Here is a 13,669-nt window from a genome sequence, read left to right as displayed (position 1 = left end):
CAAACCCTGTGTGAGCTAAACAGTGGGGCTGTGGGTGCTGAGAAGAGCAGAAGCCACGTCTGCCCGGAACCCCAACGCTGGGTGTGGGGAGGCGGCCGGCGCAGGGGGTGGAGGAAGGGCGGTCTGGGGGCTGCACGATGCACTCCCACCCAGGATGAACGAGAGGATTCTGACAGCGGCCGCCAGCCCAGCTCGGGTCCAAGGCCAGCCCCTGCCAGGTCCTGTCCCAAAGCAGGTCCTGGGGCACGGTGGGGTGACAACCACTCTCCCCTCGACCTGACCTCCTTCTCAGCTCCCTCATGTCACTGGGGGATGGCTCACCTCCTCCCGTGATGGGGAGACACACAAACTCGAATTCAATCTGCCGCTTGACACAGGGTGGTGCTCAGTGGACCCCGTAAAGGAATAAAACTTCCAAGTGTTGGAGGGACTGGGGTGGGGGCAGGTGGCACAGAGCGGGATCAGGCCAAGGGGCGGCCTTACCTCTGAGAGCAGTTTCGAGACGATTTCCAGTGGGGCCTGGTTGATGGAGTCGTCCTGCAGAGGGGACGTCAGAGCCATGTCCACCAGCGTCCGGATCTCCTTCAGGACGACCTCCCAACGGCTCGGGTTACTCAGGACTTTCTTGTATTTGTAAATCTTTTTCTGGTTGGGAGAGAGAAAGAGACCCACGCGTGTGATGGACAGGCCGGGGGTGGGCGAAATACACAACACAATCGGTGACTCCACTGCTTCAGGGTGGACGCCTCCCTCCCTCCCCATCAGAATCCCATCCCGGAAGAACAGAGTCTTGCCCCAAGTCGAAGCCTGCGGCTGCAGACAGCCAGGCCTCCTGACAACTAGGAGAGTCATTTCTACTATGCTTCCAGTGACCTTTTGAAAAGGATGAAGATAGTTATCCTTCAGATCGCATCTTATGCCAAACTCGTTCCCCAGGTATTCCAATGCAATCACAGCAGGAAGGTACTTTCTTTGTGTTGGAGGCAATGTTTCTGCTCACCCTGGTCCTACGAGGCCACCTGGAGAGTGTGAGCAGCTGAGAAACCAGACAGACAGGCTTGGCGCCTGGAATTCAGCTCCAGCCAGGCAGGGACTGAGCCCAGAGTGGTCCTCAGACTGCAAGTGGGGGGTAAGACAGTGCCTTATCGCCTCAGGACCCAGAGCTGGGGAGCGGCTGGGGCAGGGGCCAGGCTGGTTCCGCCCTCTGACATCATGGAAACAGAAGCCCTCTCTGAAGGCCGCGGTCCCAGCAGCTGCCTGCCTCGCGGACGCCCGGCTTGCCTGGGAGCCTCTCTTTCTAACTGGATAAACTCCTTCATTAAGTGTCCCACTCCCTGGGGAAAACCTAATTTTAAAGTCACGGAACCAGCAGCCAGCTGGGTGACACGTCACAGCCTCAGAGCCAAAGTCTGGACAAGGGGAGGAGGCGGCGAGAGTCTCACGCTGGCCCCCGAGGCAAGCTCGCAGGCCTCCAGCGTCTCCCTGACCACTGCGTTTCTGAGTTAACAAGGATGAAGGGTCTTGGACCCCAGGGCCTAGAACAGAACATCTGGGGGACAAAGTCCACACTGGACTGAGTAGCGCACGGTGCTGAGTGAGGCGTCGTGGTGGAAACCCCCAGGCAGACTGTGGAATCAGACAGACCCGGTTCTTCCTATAAAGCATTTCACCTCCTGAGCCTCAGTTTCCACTTCTGTAAATGACACGTGGAAACAGCCTGTGGCCTCGTCCACTGTATAAGCCTTATAAATCCTGGACCCGCGTGGTCCCCTTTCTGGACGGAGTTGTGCTCAGAAGCACAGTCCAAGGATCACAACCACGGAACAAAGAGGGAACTCAGACACTCGGCTGGTCTCCTGAGAAACTTGAAAGGGATGAAACCTACGAGCCACTGCGATCCAGACATCACAGCATCCTAATTTTCTTTCTCCCGTTTTTGTTTTTTTCTCACACGCCACGGTGTTCTGGAGCCTCTTCCTTGCTAATCACGCCCGTCACCACCGCCATCCCCCACTCAGTGAACGTACACCTGGGAGTACTTCCCCGTCTTCATCCCAGCCCTCACTCATGGACATACGCGGTCTGTCTCCCCACTTCCCTCTCTCTCCACACACCCTCCACCTCCCCCACCTCCCTCTACTCTACACCCCCAGCTGCTGCTGTGAAGACAGCACAGTTCTCCTCAAGTGGGGTACGGAAGAGAGTGGAGACATTTACTTGTCAATCATGTTAGATCCTACAAGGGCCGGAAGAAACCATGGCAGCGTGCATGCGTGTGTGTGTGTGAGCGTGTGTGTGTGTGTGTGTGTGGTGGGGGGGCGGTGTTTATTGAACAGTACATACACCATAGATGGGGATGACGGTGACTGGCAGTGTTCACCAAATCCCGCTCTCTCGTGAGGAGGTGCACCCAGCTTCCCGAGGCTTCCCTGGGACGGTAACCAGCCTCAGTCCCAGCGACTGTCAGCCAGGAGCACAGCCAGGTCCAAGCAGACACACAGCGCCTGAAATCTCAGGCAGCAGAGACACTTTGCAAGGCAAGAACTTGACCCAGCCCTGAAAGACGAATGCTCCTTTGAGTCCTGGATGTTGCGGGTCGGTTCTGTGACCAGAGAATTGCTTTATTTTTTAAATGACCATGAGATGGCTGCAGAAACTTGCCGTATATTAAGCCCCAAAGAAAACCACAAGGACGCATGGGCAGGTCTTCCCATGGTATACTCTAGATGGGCCTACGGCCTGGGCTTTAAGCGCCCTCTCTTCTAATCAGCTGCAGGTTATTTATTTTGGAAAGGATAATGACTTCATTCTTTTTGTGAAAACGGGGCATCCTCACTGTGAGAAATGTAAACCATGCTGAAACACACAGACAAAAGGATCAATGAAAAAAGGGCCTCAGAGATCCCACCACCTAGAAATAGCCATCGTTAATCTTCGGTGATCACTGGTCAGCCAGCTCTCCTTCAGACTTGGCCCGTGGGGGTTGGTGGCCGTGAGCGTGCTCCCTCCGTCCTCGGGTACCCACACCTGGATGTCGCCGAGGCTCCGGGACACACGGCCCAGGGGGAGGGCCCTCCGGGTGCCCCCGGCCCCTGCACAGCTTCCCACGAGCCCTCTCCCAGGCACGCCCAGCCTCGGGCTCACAGACACAGCCCCCCTCAAAGGACCAGGGGACAACAGCTTTCCCACAGGCCCCTGCCTGAGAGGCGTCCCCGCTGGAAGTTCCCAAGGCCTGACGAGGGCTGACGTTTAATGAGCATGTACTGTGACCCGCCAGGCACCGTGCAGGGCACTTCCGGGTGTCAGCTCACGCCACCCTCCCGGTCACCCCAGGAGCCGGGGACCTGCCAGGAGCCCTGGGAGGTGATCGAGGGCGCAGGAGAGCAGGCAGGGAGTGGGGCTGGGGGGAGCGGGCAGCAAGTCACCAGGGCATCGTGGAGCGTTAGGATCCGGCAGCCGGCATCGCCACCCCTGCGGGGACGAGACGGCCAGGGCGGATCACGCCAACGCACCCAAGGGCCAAGGAGGCTGGGCTGCTACCCACCAGCTTCCTGGGCTCCTGGCTGCCCTGTGCCCAGGCTAGAGTGCTTCCGTAGACACGTCCGCGGGCGGATTGCCTGGGCTTACAGGGAGCAGCCTTCAGGGCAGGGTGAGGCCGAGAAACAGGGGGCCTGCCGCTTCCACCATGGGCTCTGGTAGCCCCTTTACACACGTGGCTACTGCAGCCAGGAGGTGACATGACTCACACCAGGTCACACAACTAGAAAGGTGGCAGAGTCACAAGTACGAACGGGCTCTGAGGGACCCGAGAGGTGTCTTATCACACAGGTCAGGGCCAGAGCAGATGGTTCACTAGAGACACGGTCAGGAAGCCATCAGGAATGCTTTGGGGCCTGGGACGAGGGCTGGGACACATTTCCAGGGCTCTGGGGGTCGTGGGAGCAGCCGTGGGCAGGGTGGCTGTGACAGCTGTGGTTACAGGGTATGGACCGGCAGTGGGCTCCCAGAAGGGGCTCTGAGCCCTGGCAGGGCACGGCCACAGGGCGGAGGCAGGACCAGGGGCCTGGTCACTCCGCCTCGGGTGACAAAACGGCACGTTTCATCCCAGGAGCCAGTCTGATGAGCTCATGTGGTGATGAATCATGGCGGGGCTGGGCTGGGGCCGCCTCTGGAACCTGAACTCCCAGACTCCTGGCAGCCCGGCCCTGGGCCCTGCTGCGCGGGACCCCTCCACCAAGCCCTCTTCACCAGAGGGGTGGGCGACCTCCTGCCCTGTCTCGAGTGCATGGGCCGAGGGGTTCCTTTGACAGGAGCCTCGGAGCTGTCTCCCTGCTTATTTTTGTGCAAGGAAGCCAAGAATGGTCTCATTATTTTTTTTTTAAGGGTTGGGGGGAAAAAAAAACAGAAAAGAATATGCCACAGGCTCGTATGCAGCCCGCAGAGCCCCAGACATTTGCCATCTGGCCCTTTCAAGAAAAAGTTTGCTAACCGGGAGGCTGGAAAGGGTCAAAAGCCCATCCAGCCGAGAGGTCAGAGCATATGCAGCTCAAGCTGGGAGGCTGCCGGGGAGACGCAGGTTCCGACGTGGAGACGCCGCTCCGCACCCACCAGGCTGGACGGAACCGAGAGGTCCCACCACGTGCTGCGAGGGTGTGGATTCAGTGGGACCCTTGTCACTGTATCAGTACAGCACCACTGGAAAACAGCTTGACAGTGCCTCAAGTTGTTAAACGTAAATTTATCATATGACCTAGCAATTCTGTTCCTAGAAATCTACTCCAGAGAAACAGAGACAGACTCTACATAAAGACACACACATGAACGTGCACAGCAGCATTGCTCATAACAGCTCCAAACCGGAAACAACCCGAACGTCCATTAGCTGATGAATGGAGATGCAAGAAGTGGTCTCTGCGTGACAGTATAGTAGTTGGCGGCAAAGAGGATGGAACCTCTCACATGTGCTACCACACAGCCGAACCTCCCCAATATGCTAAGTGAAAGCAGACAGACGCAACAGACATGCTGGAGGACTCCTTTTACATGAAAGGTCTAGAAAAAGGCACATTTATAGAGACAGAAAGTGCCTGGGGCTGGGAGGTGGCAACAGGGACTAGAACTGCAAACAGATACGAAGACGTCTTGCAGATGATGGAACTATTCTAAACCTGCACTGTGATGGCTGCACAACTATAAATTTACTACAATCGCTGAATCCCTCACTCACAATAGGTGAATTTTTGAATCTTATGCCACGTACATTACACCTCAATTAAGGTATATGAGAAAAAAAAAATCCCCACCCATGCAGATGGAAGGTATCAAAGTCAGAGGTAGTATGGCTTTGCGATTAGGAGTGCAGGCTTTGCAATCAGCAGACTTCAGATCTGAGCTCTGCTTCATCTACCCGTTCACCTATTCACTCCTCCATTCACCCACCATCCACCCATCCATCCTCCCCAGCCAAGAGTTATCCATCTTTCCAACCAGCCAGCAATACTGCTGGGCACCATCTAGTGTGGTCTGCCAAGGACTGAGTTAAGTGCTCACGTTACCCGTGGGGAGCAAGGCAGACAGACCCCGGTGCTCACGGAGCTTACCGACACCCTGCTGCCCTCGTCTGCAGCGTGCCATGACAGCGACCACTACCAGAGGCTTGCCATGCCCAGCCCATGAGAGGGTAATACATACAAACACTCAGCCCTGTTCCTGGCTGAACAGCAGCTCTAATTCTTATCGTCCGAGTCCCGAGGGTGAGTGACCCAGAGCAGGCACGGCCGAGGAAGGCTCCCAGCTACCCAGACCACGGAGCCGGCAGCTCCACTGCAGTCCTCGCCCTCTGCTTATCAGGGAAGGGGCGTTACCTGGGCAACCTCCGCCATCTCTCTGGCAAACAAGACGCCCGGCTCCTCCGGTCTGGGAGAGCGGAGCCCGCCGGCGCCTTCGCGGGAGACGAGCTGTCACCAGGGAGGCGCCCCTTGGTGTGACTCAGAAGGGGCTGGGAGCACGCCTCCCAGTGACAGGGTGGCCACTCCGGCGCTTGCCGCAGCCTCCGAGGCTGGGCTCACAGGAGCACGCATGCTCCCCCGCCCGGGGCGCTGCGGGGGGCGGGAAGGGGGGGCGGGGGAGGAGCCAGGCTGGAGCTGGGCTGGCTTCTGCAACTTCTTTTGTGCCAGGGGACGTCCCGAAGCTGTGCTGCCCAGCTCGAAAGCCACCAGCTTTCAAAAGCGTGTGGCTACTTAGGCTGAAACAAATTAAAAGGAAACACAGCTGAGCATTCAGTGTCTCCAAGGCCACACAGGGCTGGGGGCTGCCACAATGGGTACTGCAAACAGAGGATGTGTGCAGCGTGGCAGAAAGTTCTACCGGGCAGGCTGTCCTCAAGTCTTAAGTGTCCCCTCGTCACCCCCGCCCCGGAGGACCAGCCATGGGCTCGCTGCCCCTCCCACCCCTCAGGGCCGGTGTGTGAGCAGCACCCCGACCCACCGCCTGCCCAGGCTCCGCAGGCCTCCCCTCCAAAGCCTACAGAGGCCTCTCCCCGATGTCTTCTGCACTCCCAGGCAGAATGACCACGTGGGTGACCTCCTTGGCGTCCCTGATTCCTAGACAGGCCTCTGACCTCCTCCTTTTTCTCAAGCTCACCGTGAGTGTGCACGCTGACTGTGCCAGGTGGCCAACCACCTGCACTTCTGGGCTGGGGGTGGGGGTCCCCGACATCCGGGTGGGGGGCGTTTCTGACCCTCTCTTTCGCCCTCCGGAACGGCCTCTGTTAAACCCTTTCTGCATGAAGCACCATCCCTTTGCCTTCAGAATCAACCCAGGCCTGTGGCTGGCCCGCGTGTGTCACTTCCTGACTGCCCACCTGGGCCCAAGTCTAGATCGCCACCCTGAGACCACCATACCCTCTCAGCACCCCCCGTACACTCCACAGAGACTCCAGCTTAGCCAATACAGTTACCGTACTGTTACTGCGGGACCGACAGACGGATGAATCAAGGTACACCCTCCAGGACTTGGGTTTGTCAGGATGGGAGTCGGGACACAAACTGAGTGGGTGGGGCCTTTGGCTCTAGTACCGAGGGGCAGGGAGTAGAGGAAAAGACATAAAGCGAGACTCGAGCCTAGCCCTGGGGCTCCCGTCGGCTGGAGGGGAAGGCATGGCCTTCTCACCCTAACAGAGCCACTGTTCCCAGCAGTACTGGCCAGCCCTGTCCAGGGCACACCATGTGCCAGGATAATGGGTTGTGACAAGTGACACAAGAGCACTAGCCGTCATCGCTTTTGGAGGGCTCCCCACAGATCAGCCCCTCTTCTGCAAAGCACCTGTAATGGCATTCCCGTTACACCCACTTCACTGACAATCATGTCCATGTGAACGGCATGATTAGCTCCATTTTACAGTTAAGAAGACTGAGGCTGAGAGAGGTTAAGTCGAGGAGCTGGTAAGAAGAGCCAGAGCTGGAGCTGGACTCAGGTCCAGCTTTGGATCCCGAGTCCCCGACCGCCAGGCCACTCTGAGGGGCATACCCGAGTGCTTCCTCTGCCTCTATCGATGCTGCTGCCTCCTGCTGAAACAAACAAGAAGCCCTTCAAATTGAGGCGCTGAGCCCAGGGGCAGGTGCAGACTGGCTGCAGCTGGGCACCTAGCTGACATCTGCCCAGGAAGCCTGGGGAGTTGGGTAATCTGTATGAAAGAGAGCGGGAGAGATCCTGGCACTCTGCCCCGAGTGCCCACCGGAGGCGGTCTCCCTGCAGTCATTACTGCTTCCAAGGAAACAGCAGACACACGGGCACAGTGTCCCGCTTGTCGTCTCCAGAGCATCAGCTGGTTGCCTGGGAAACCAAGCATCTGGCTGGTGAGGCGATGAACTGGTCATGGTGCCAGACTGGCAGCTGGGTACCACATCCTACTTAGCTCTTGGGGACTGCTGCACCCTTGGCAAAATCCAATCAACCCATAGATCCGACTGACTGCGCTGAGAAACTTCTCGGTGGCTGTTCTCCTCTCTCAGCTCTGACTCCAGGGGAAAGGGTCAAGCCTTGTCTGTCTCCTCACTGTTCTGTGTGGTGGTGGAACTGCTGGGGACACCTGGAAGGTGCTCTCAGTATTTGTCAAAGGGAGGAGATTCAGAATCAGAAAGACAGCTACAAACAGCTTGCTTTTCTCAATTTGCTGGCATACTGCGTGCAGCACTTTAAAGCATTATCTGTTAGGATTTGAAATAGCTTAGCTGAAATCCCATCACTGCCACGAGCTTGGTTCGTAGTGGTATGTGTTGGCCGTCATTGGCTACCACACCAGACCCTTAACCCTCCCTGCCCACTGCAAACGCAGGAACCACCTGCAGTGGGGCTTGTTAAAAGGCAGGTTTTAACTCAGTAGAGCCCATGAGGCCTGGGAGTCTGCACTTTGAAGCAGCTTGCACATAAGAGTTGCGTGAAACTGACCCCGGGGCCTGGTCTGCTCCTCCCCAGGGCACAGGCACGCTCGCTGGTTCCTGTGACACACGGAAGGGGGCACGGAGGGGTTAAGGCCTCGCCGGAGGTCACGCAGCGGGCCCTGCGGGTTATGTCCCCCACGTGGTATGTCCTAGTCCTAGCCCCTGGTGTCTGTGGCTGTGACCTTCTTTGCAAATAGGTCTTTTCAGACGCCATCAAGGGAAGATGAGGTCATGCTGGAGCAGGGTGGGTCCTCGTAAAAAGGTCAGGGGAAGACACACACAGGGAGAAGGTCAGGTGAGGACGGGAGCAAGGCTCCCACCAGCAGAGGGGCGCCAAGCAGCACGGCAGCCCCAGAAGCTGCAAGAGGCCAGGAAGGCACCTGCCCGCACCCTGACCTCCGAGAGATGGCACACTTGTGCTGATGCCACCCAGTTTGTGGTTCTCTGTCACAGGAAACTCACACAGCTGGCGAGTGTGAGAGCAAGGCAGGCCCCTGGGAGCCTGGCTCCTGGCCTCCCTGCCATCCTGCTTCTGCCGTCTCAGCTGGCCCTTCCCATCCTTTTCTCATGCGGAGGTGGTAGCCAGGGCCCCTGCTGTCAGCAGCCTCTCCCAGCTTACCCTTGGAATCTGCTGGGTTGTCTCTTCTTGAGCTTCCCTGGTAGCTCAGATGGTAAAGAATCTGACTGCAAGGCAGGAGACCCAGGTTTGATCCCTGAGTCAGGAAGATATCCCGGAGGAGGAAATGGCAACCCACTCCAGCATCTTGCCTGGAGGATTCCATGGACAGAGGAGTCTGACGGGCTACAGTCCCTGGAGTCACAAAGAGTTGGACACAACTGAGCGACTATCGCTTTCACTTTTCACTTTCTCCTCTTGGGAAAGGCCTGACTCCCTGTCTCTTCCTTGCTCTCTCGTTGATGCCCACCCCCAGCTGATGACCTGAGCTCTGGTCCTGTGCTGCCTCAAGGAAGGCTGGGCGGGGACGCCTGTGCACCTGGGCGCCTGCACCATCACTGCCATCGCAAGGAGCGGGCTGGACACTCCGGGAAGCTGCAGAGGGAACTCCCGGGAGGACCTTGGCACAGGGCTGACTCGGGGTCCTCGGCACAGAGGAGTCACGGGGCAGGCTCAGCCCCACCCCTGCTTTGGCCCTGAGGTGTGTGCAGAGTGGGGCATCTCTGCATTCAGACTTCTGTTCTGAGGCTTGTGAGCTGTGCAGCCTCAGGCAAACCATACCACCTCTCTGAACCTTAGTTTCCTCATCTGCAAAATGGGGCTAAGAGGTGTGCCTGCCTCTGGCAGCTCTGACGAGATTAAATGCGGGATTTCATGCTGAACCTTCTAGGTGTTTAATAAATGCTAGCCATTGGGCCAGTGGGGCATTGATTCAAGATAGTTAAGTCTGGAGAGAAAATAAAGGTGACGAGAAACCCCTACATGCCCATTGACAGGGAAATGCCTGAACTAACCATGGCCACGTGCAAGATCACACCAGCAGCAGGTAAAAGGAACGAAGCGCGGCCAGCAGCCCTGCCGTGGACTCCAGCCCCGTGAGTCACGTGAAGTGTAGGAGCACACACGCGGGTGGGCAGGGGAAGACCACGGTGGTGGTGGTGGGTGCAGGGCCAAGAAAGAGCTTTGGCTTCATGAAACGTTTCAAACTGCTGCAGGAAGCCAGAACTGTGCTGTACATTTAACCTCAAAGCAGTGAAGAGAAACACCCCCAAAGATTTCAGAAACTGGGATCACGGAGGTGGTGGTGTCCCTGTTCACAGAATCCTTAAAATCGGGCAGAACCCCACATTCTTAGAAGGAGCTGGAAAGTATCTGAGAGATCGTGTTCTCCTTGATTTTTCACTGTTCCAGTCAATCACCTTGTTTTTGAAATGATAAAGACGCTGACCGGAAAACCAGAATCGGACAGAGCGGTGTTTGGGAGGGGACTGCTACAGAGCATGAAGGCTCACGGAGTGCTCACCGCCGGCACGGTCGTGAGCTGGTGTCCATCGTTCCACAGATTCCCTGAATGCACACCCTACCCCCCTTAAAAGGGTACGTGAATCCAGCCCACATCATACAGGCTGGCTTGTTTTTAACTTCACCTCTGCCCCCCACTGCACCCTACCCCAGCACCCATGCCAAAACCATGACATGTGGTTGGCGAACGTTTTCTGGGAAGGGGCCAGGTGATAAATATTGCAGGCTTTTCTGGCCACGCTCTGTTGTTGTAGCATGACTGGGGTTGAGGGTGGGGTGGCTGGGTCCCCCTGAATCTCTTATTTAAAACAAACAAACAGGCGGTGGGCCAGTCTGTCAACCCCCAGGGGTATCAGTTCCGACCGTCCTCCCTGGCCACGCGCAAACAGATGCAAACGTACAGAGAGCTGGGTTTTGCTCCCAGCCTTCGTTGTTCAGTTCCTCCTTTCATTTTACACAAAGGGCATCACGCTGTACATGGGTCTCTGCATCCACACCCCGTGGGTGGAAGTGGCCCCACATCGATTAGATTTTCCCATGCTGAGTCTTGTCGTAAGCCACCTCAAATGTCACCGGGCAAAGGCAGAATGTACATTTAGAAAATGAAAATCAAGCAAACGGAAGTCTTCTCTCCTGACCTCAGCCAGAGCTCTGGGCAACTCCTTTGCGTGGCCTTTTTGGGCAGTGGTCATCGGGTGCTGTGACTGCCAAGCATCAGGGACCCCGGCAGGGCCGTCCCCTGACCAGACAGCCAGACCCTTTCCAGGCACTCTGTGTCACGGAGCTCTTCTCCAGGGTCCACTGCCTGCCCTCAAGAGGGCCCCCTCGGTCCAACAGGGTCTTCCACGGTCCCCAGGATCAAAGCCCACCCCGCCTCCAGGCTCTCGCATACCCAGAGACGTGTCCTGCTTCCTCATAACTATCAACTCAACTCAGGGTGTGTTCGTCACTAACAGGAAAGGCTGTCTTTGAGGAATCACCCCCAGTAGACTCAACAAATAAATTAAAAAATGCAAATACAGTACCGAGGCTGCTCTTCTTCTGCTGGGTGGGAGAGACGTCCAGAGCAAGTTTCGCTCCCCTGAAAGGCAGAGGACAGCACGGGGCTGTTTGCCTTGGGCTCGAGAAAGGGAACTCTCTATCCCAAATAAGGAGTTCCCAGGCTCGGCTTCAGGCGGTAGCATCTCAACAGGGGCCTCCACTGTTTATTTGACTCAGAACTTTATCTGGGGCTCACAGGACTTCAGAGGCATCTGATCCGCTCAGGCCTCGTGCGGGGAGCCTCGAGGCCTCGCCAGGCTTCCTCTTGGGCTGGAGCCATGGCTCCTGCTGCCAAGGGCCTTAATTTATGAGTGCCCTGGAAAAGGACCCAGCTCCCCAATTAATTCACCTGCAGTGGATCATCAATGTTTGTGTCCAGGCAGGCAATGAAGGTGCGCTCGAATCAAAGGGGCGAAGTGTCCTGTGTTTCTGAGAAGGGGGTCTTGTGGGGAGCAAGTGTCACCAGTCACTCAGGCAGGCCCAGGGCAAGGTCAAGGAAGATCCAGGGGTGAGACCTTGAGTGCATTCACCGCCGTGAAATCTGAGTGGCCCACATGGTAGAGGAGACGCCGGCAGAGGCAACCCAAAGCCGTCACGCCTGATCTCAATGGTCTCGAGCTAAGAGGGACAAAGAGAAGGCTCAGGCCGGGGGCTGAGTTCTGCCTGAGGTACGGGGGAAAGTTCTTTACTCTGAGAGTCAGTTTTCTGGTCTGCAAAATGGGGACATGAAATTAAAAGACGCTTGTTCCTTGGGAGAAAATCCATGACCAACCTATACAGCTTATTAAAAAGCAGAGATATTACTTTGCCGACAAAGGTCTGTCTAGTCAAAGCTACGGTTTTTCCAGTAGTCATGTATGGATGTGAGAGTTGGACTATAAAGAAGGTTAAATGCCGAAGACTTGATGCTTTTGAACTGTGGTGTTGGAGAAGACTCTTGAGAGTCCCTTGGACTGCAAGGAGATTCAAAGTCAATCCTAAAGGAAATTAGTCCTGAATATTCATTGGAAGGACTGATGTTGAAGCTGAAGCTCCAATACTTTGGCCCCCTGATGGGAAGAACCGACTCATTGGAAAAGACCCTGATACTGGGAAAGATTGAAGGCAGGAAGAGAAGGGGACGACAGAGGATGAAATGGTTGGATGGCATCACCGACTCAACAGACATGAGTTTAAGTAAGCTCCAAGAGTTGGCAATGGACAGGGAAGCCTGGTGTGCTGCAGCCATGGGGTCATAAAGAGTCGGACACGACTGAGCCACTGAACTGAACTGAATCCTATCTCCCATGGACACTGTACCGTCTCAAAAGGGCAGCAGATGAAGTGGCTGGAAAACAGCGGGCATGCAGTACGTTGTCTGCTGCGCTTTCTCCCTTTCTTCGAGAGGGGCTGCAGGGGCTCTCAGACTGCGGTGTGTACCAGAATCACCTGGAAAACACACCTTGCTACACTCTCCTCCCCCACCTTCCAATTCCTGAGACAGGGGTGTACATTGCTAGTAAGTTTCCAGATCACATACAGGCTGCTGGTCTGGGAGCCCCACTTTGAGAACCAGTGAGACATGGTGGGTCCACTGTGGTGGAGAGGCCTGGAAGGAAATAAAAACTGTTCTAGACGCAAAGTTCATCGCAGATGCTGTCAAAGGCTCTGAGAGCCGACAGTCACCAAGGGTCTGCTGCAGCCCACCACCTTCCCTCAGAATCGAGTTGGTCCCAGACCTCCTGGGTGTGCTTTTCGGGTTCCATGGACTCCTGGACATCTGTTCCAGCTTAGAGGTCAGCCAAAGGATGACCTCAGAATGGCATCCATTCTGCCAAAGGCTCCTATCCATGCACCCGCCTGGTCCCTGCCGCCTCTCCAGCTCCCACCTGGACACAAGCCACCGTGGCCTCCAGCCACCAAGGTCGGCAGGCTCCATCTGGGTGGCTTTAGGACCCTGGACAGGGGCTCTCTGTCCATTTCAGAGTTTTCTGCAAAACCACCCTTGGGTCTAAGAGGGCACCAGGGGAGCAGGTGCAGACGACGGCCGCCGGGGCCGTGGTGCCTCTGCCTTTGTCTCAGGATCAGTCAGCCTCCCTCCCAAACCCCATTCCATCCAGAGAGCAGGCTGCTCCCGGGATATCTTCTGATCCCCGGGTGAGGTAAGGACCTAGTCCCTCTGCAGGGACAGGCCTGCTCTTTTTGGAGGCTCTGTTTGGCTTCGTCTCTG

At 56.5% G+C, this 13,669-nt stretch overlaps 1 protein-coding gene across 4 annotated transcripts in view; it reads right to left on the bottom strand.

The window, feature by feature from the left end:
* CMIP (c-Maf inducing protein) overlaps window positions 1-13,669 on the bottom strand; it is a 213,864-nt gene that overhangs the window by 47,421 nt on the left and 152,774 nt on the right. For all 4 annotated transcript variants that reach the window (XM_010850800.1, XM_010850797.1, XM_010850798.1 and 1 more), the window contains exon 4: window positions 484-645. In XM_010850800.1, the coding sequence (XP_010849102.1) occupies window positions 484-645 (162 nt within the window). The remainder of the gene's footprint in view (window positions 1-483; window positions 646-13,669) is intronic.

The sequence above is a fragment of the Bison bison genome, unplaced genomic scaffold (assembly GCF_000754665.1).
Source record: "Bison bison bison isolate TAMUID 2011002044 unplaced genomic scaffold, Bison_UMD1.0 scf7180017864295, whole genome shotgun sequence".
Classification (NCBI taxonomy): domain Eukaryota; kingdom Metazoa; phylum Chordata; class Mammalia; order Artiodactyla; family Bovidae; genus Bison; species Bison bison.
This window is presented reverse-complemented; position numbering and strand designations above follow the sequence as displayed.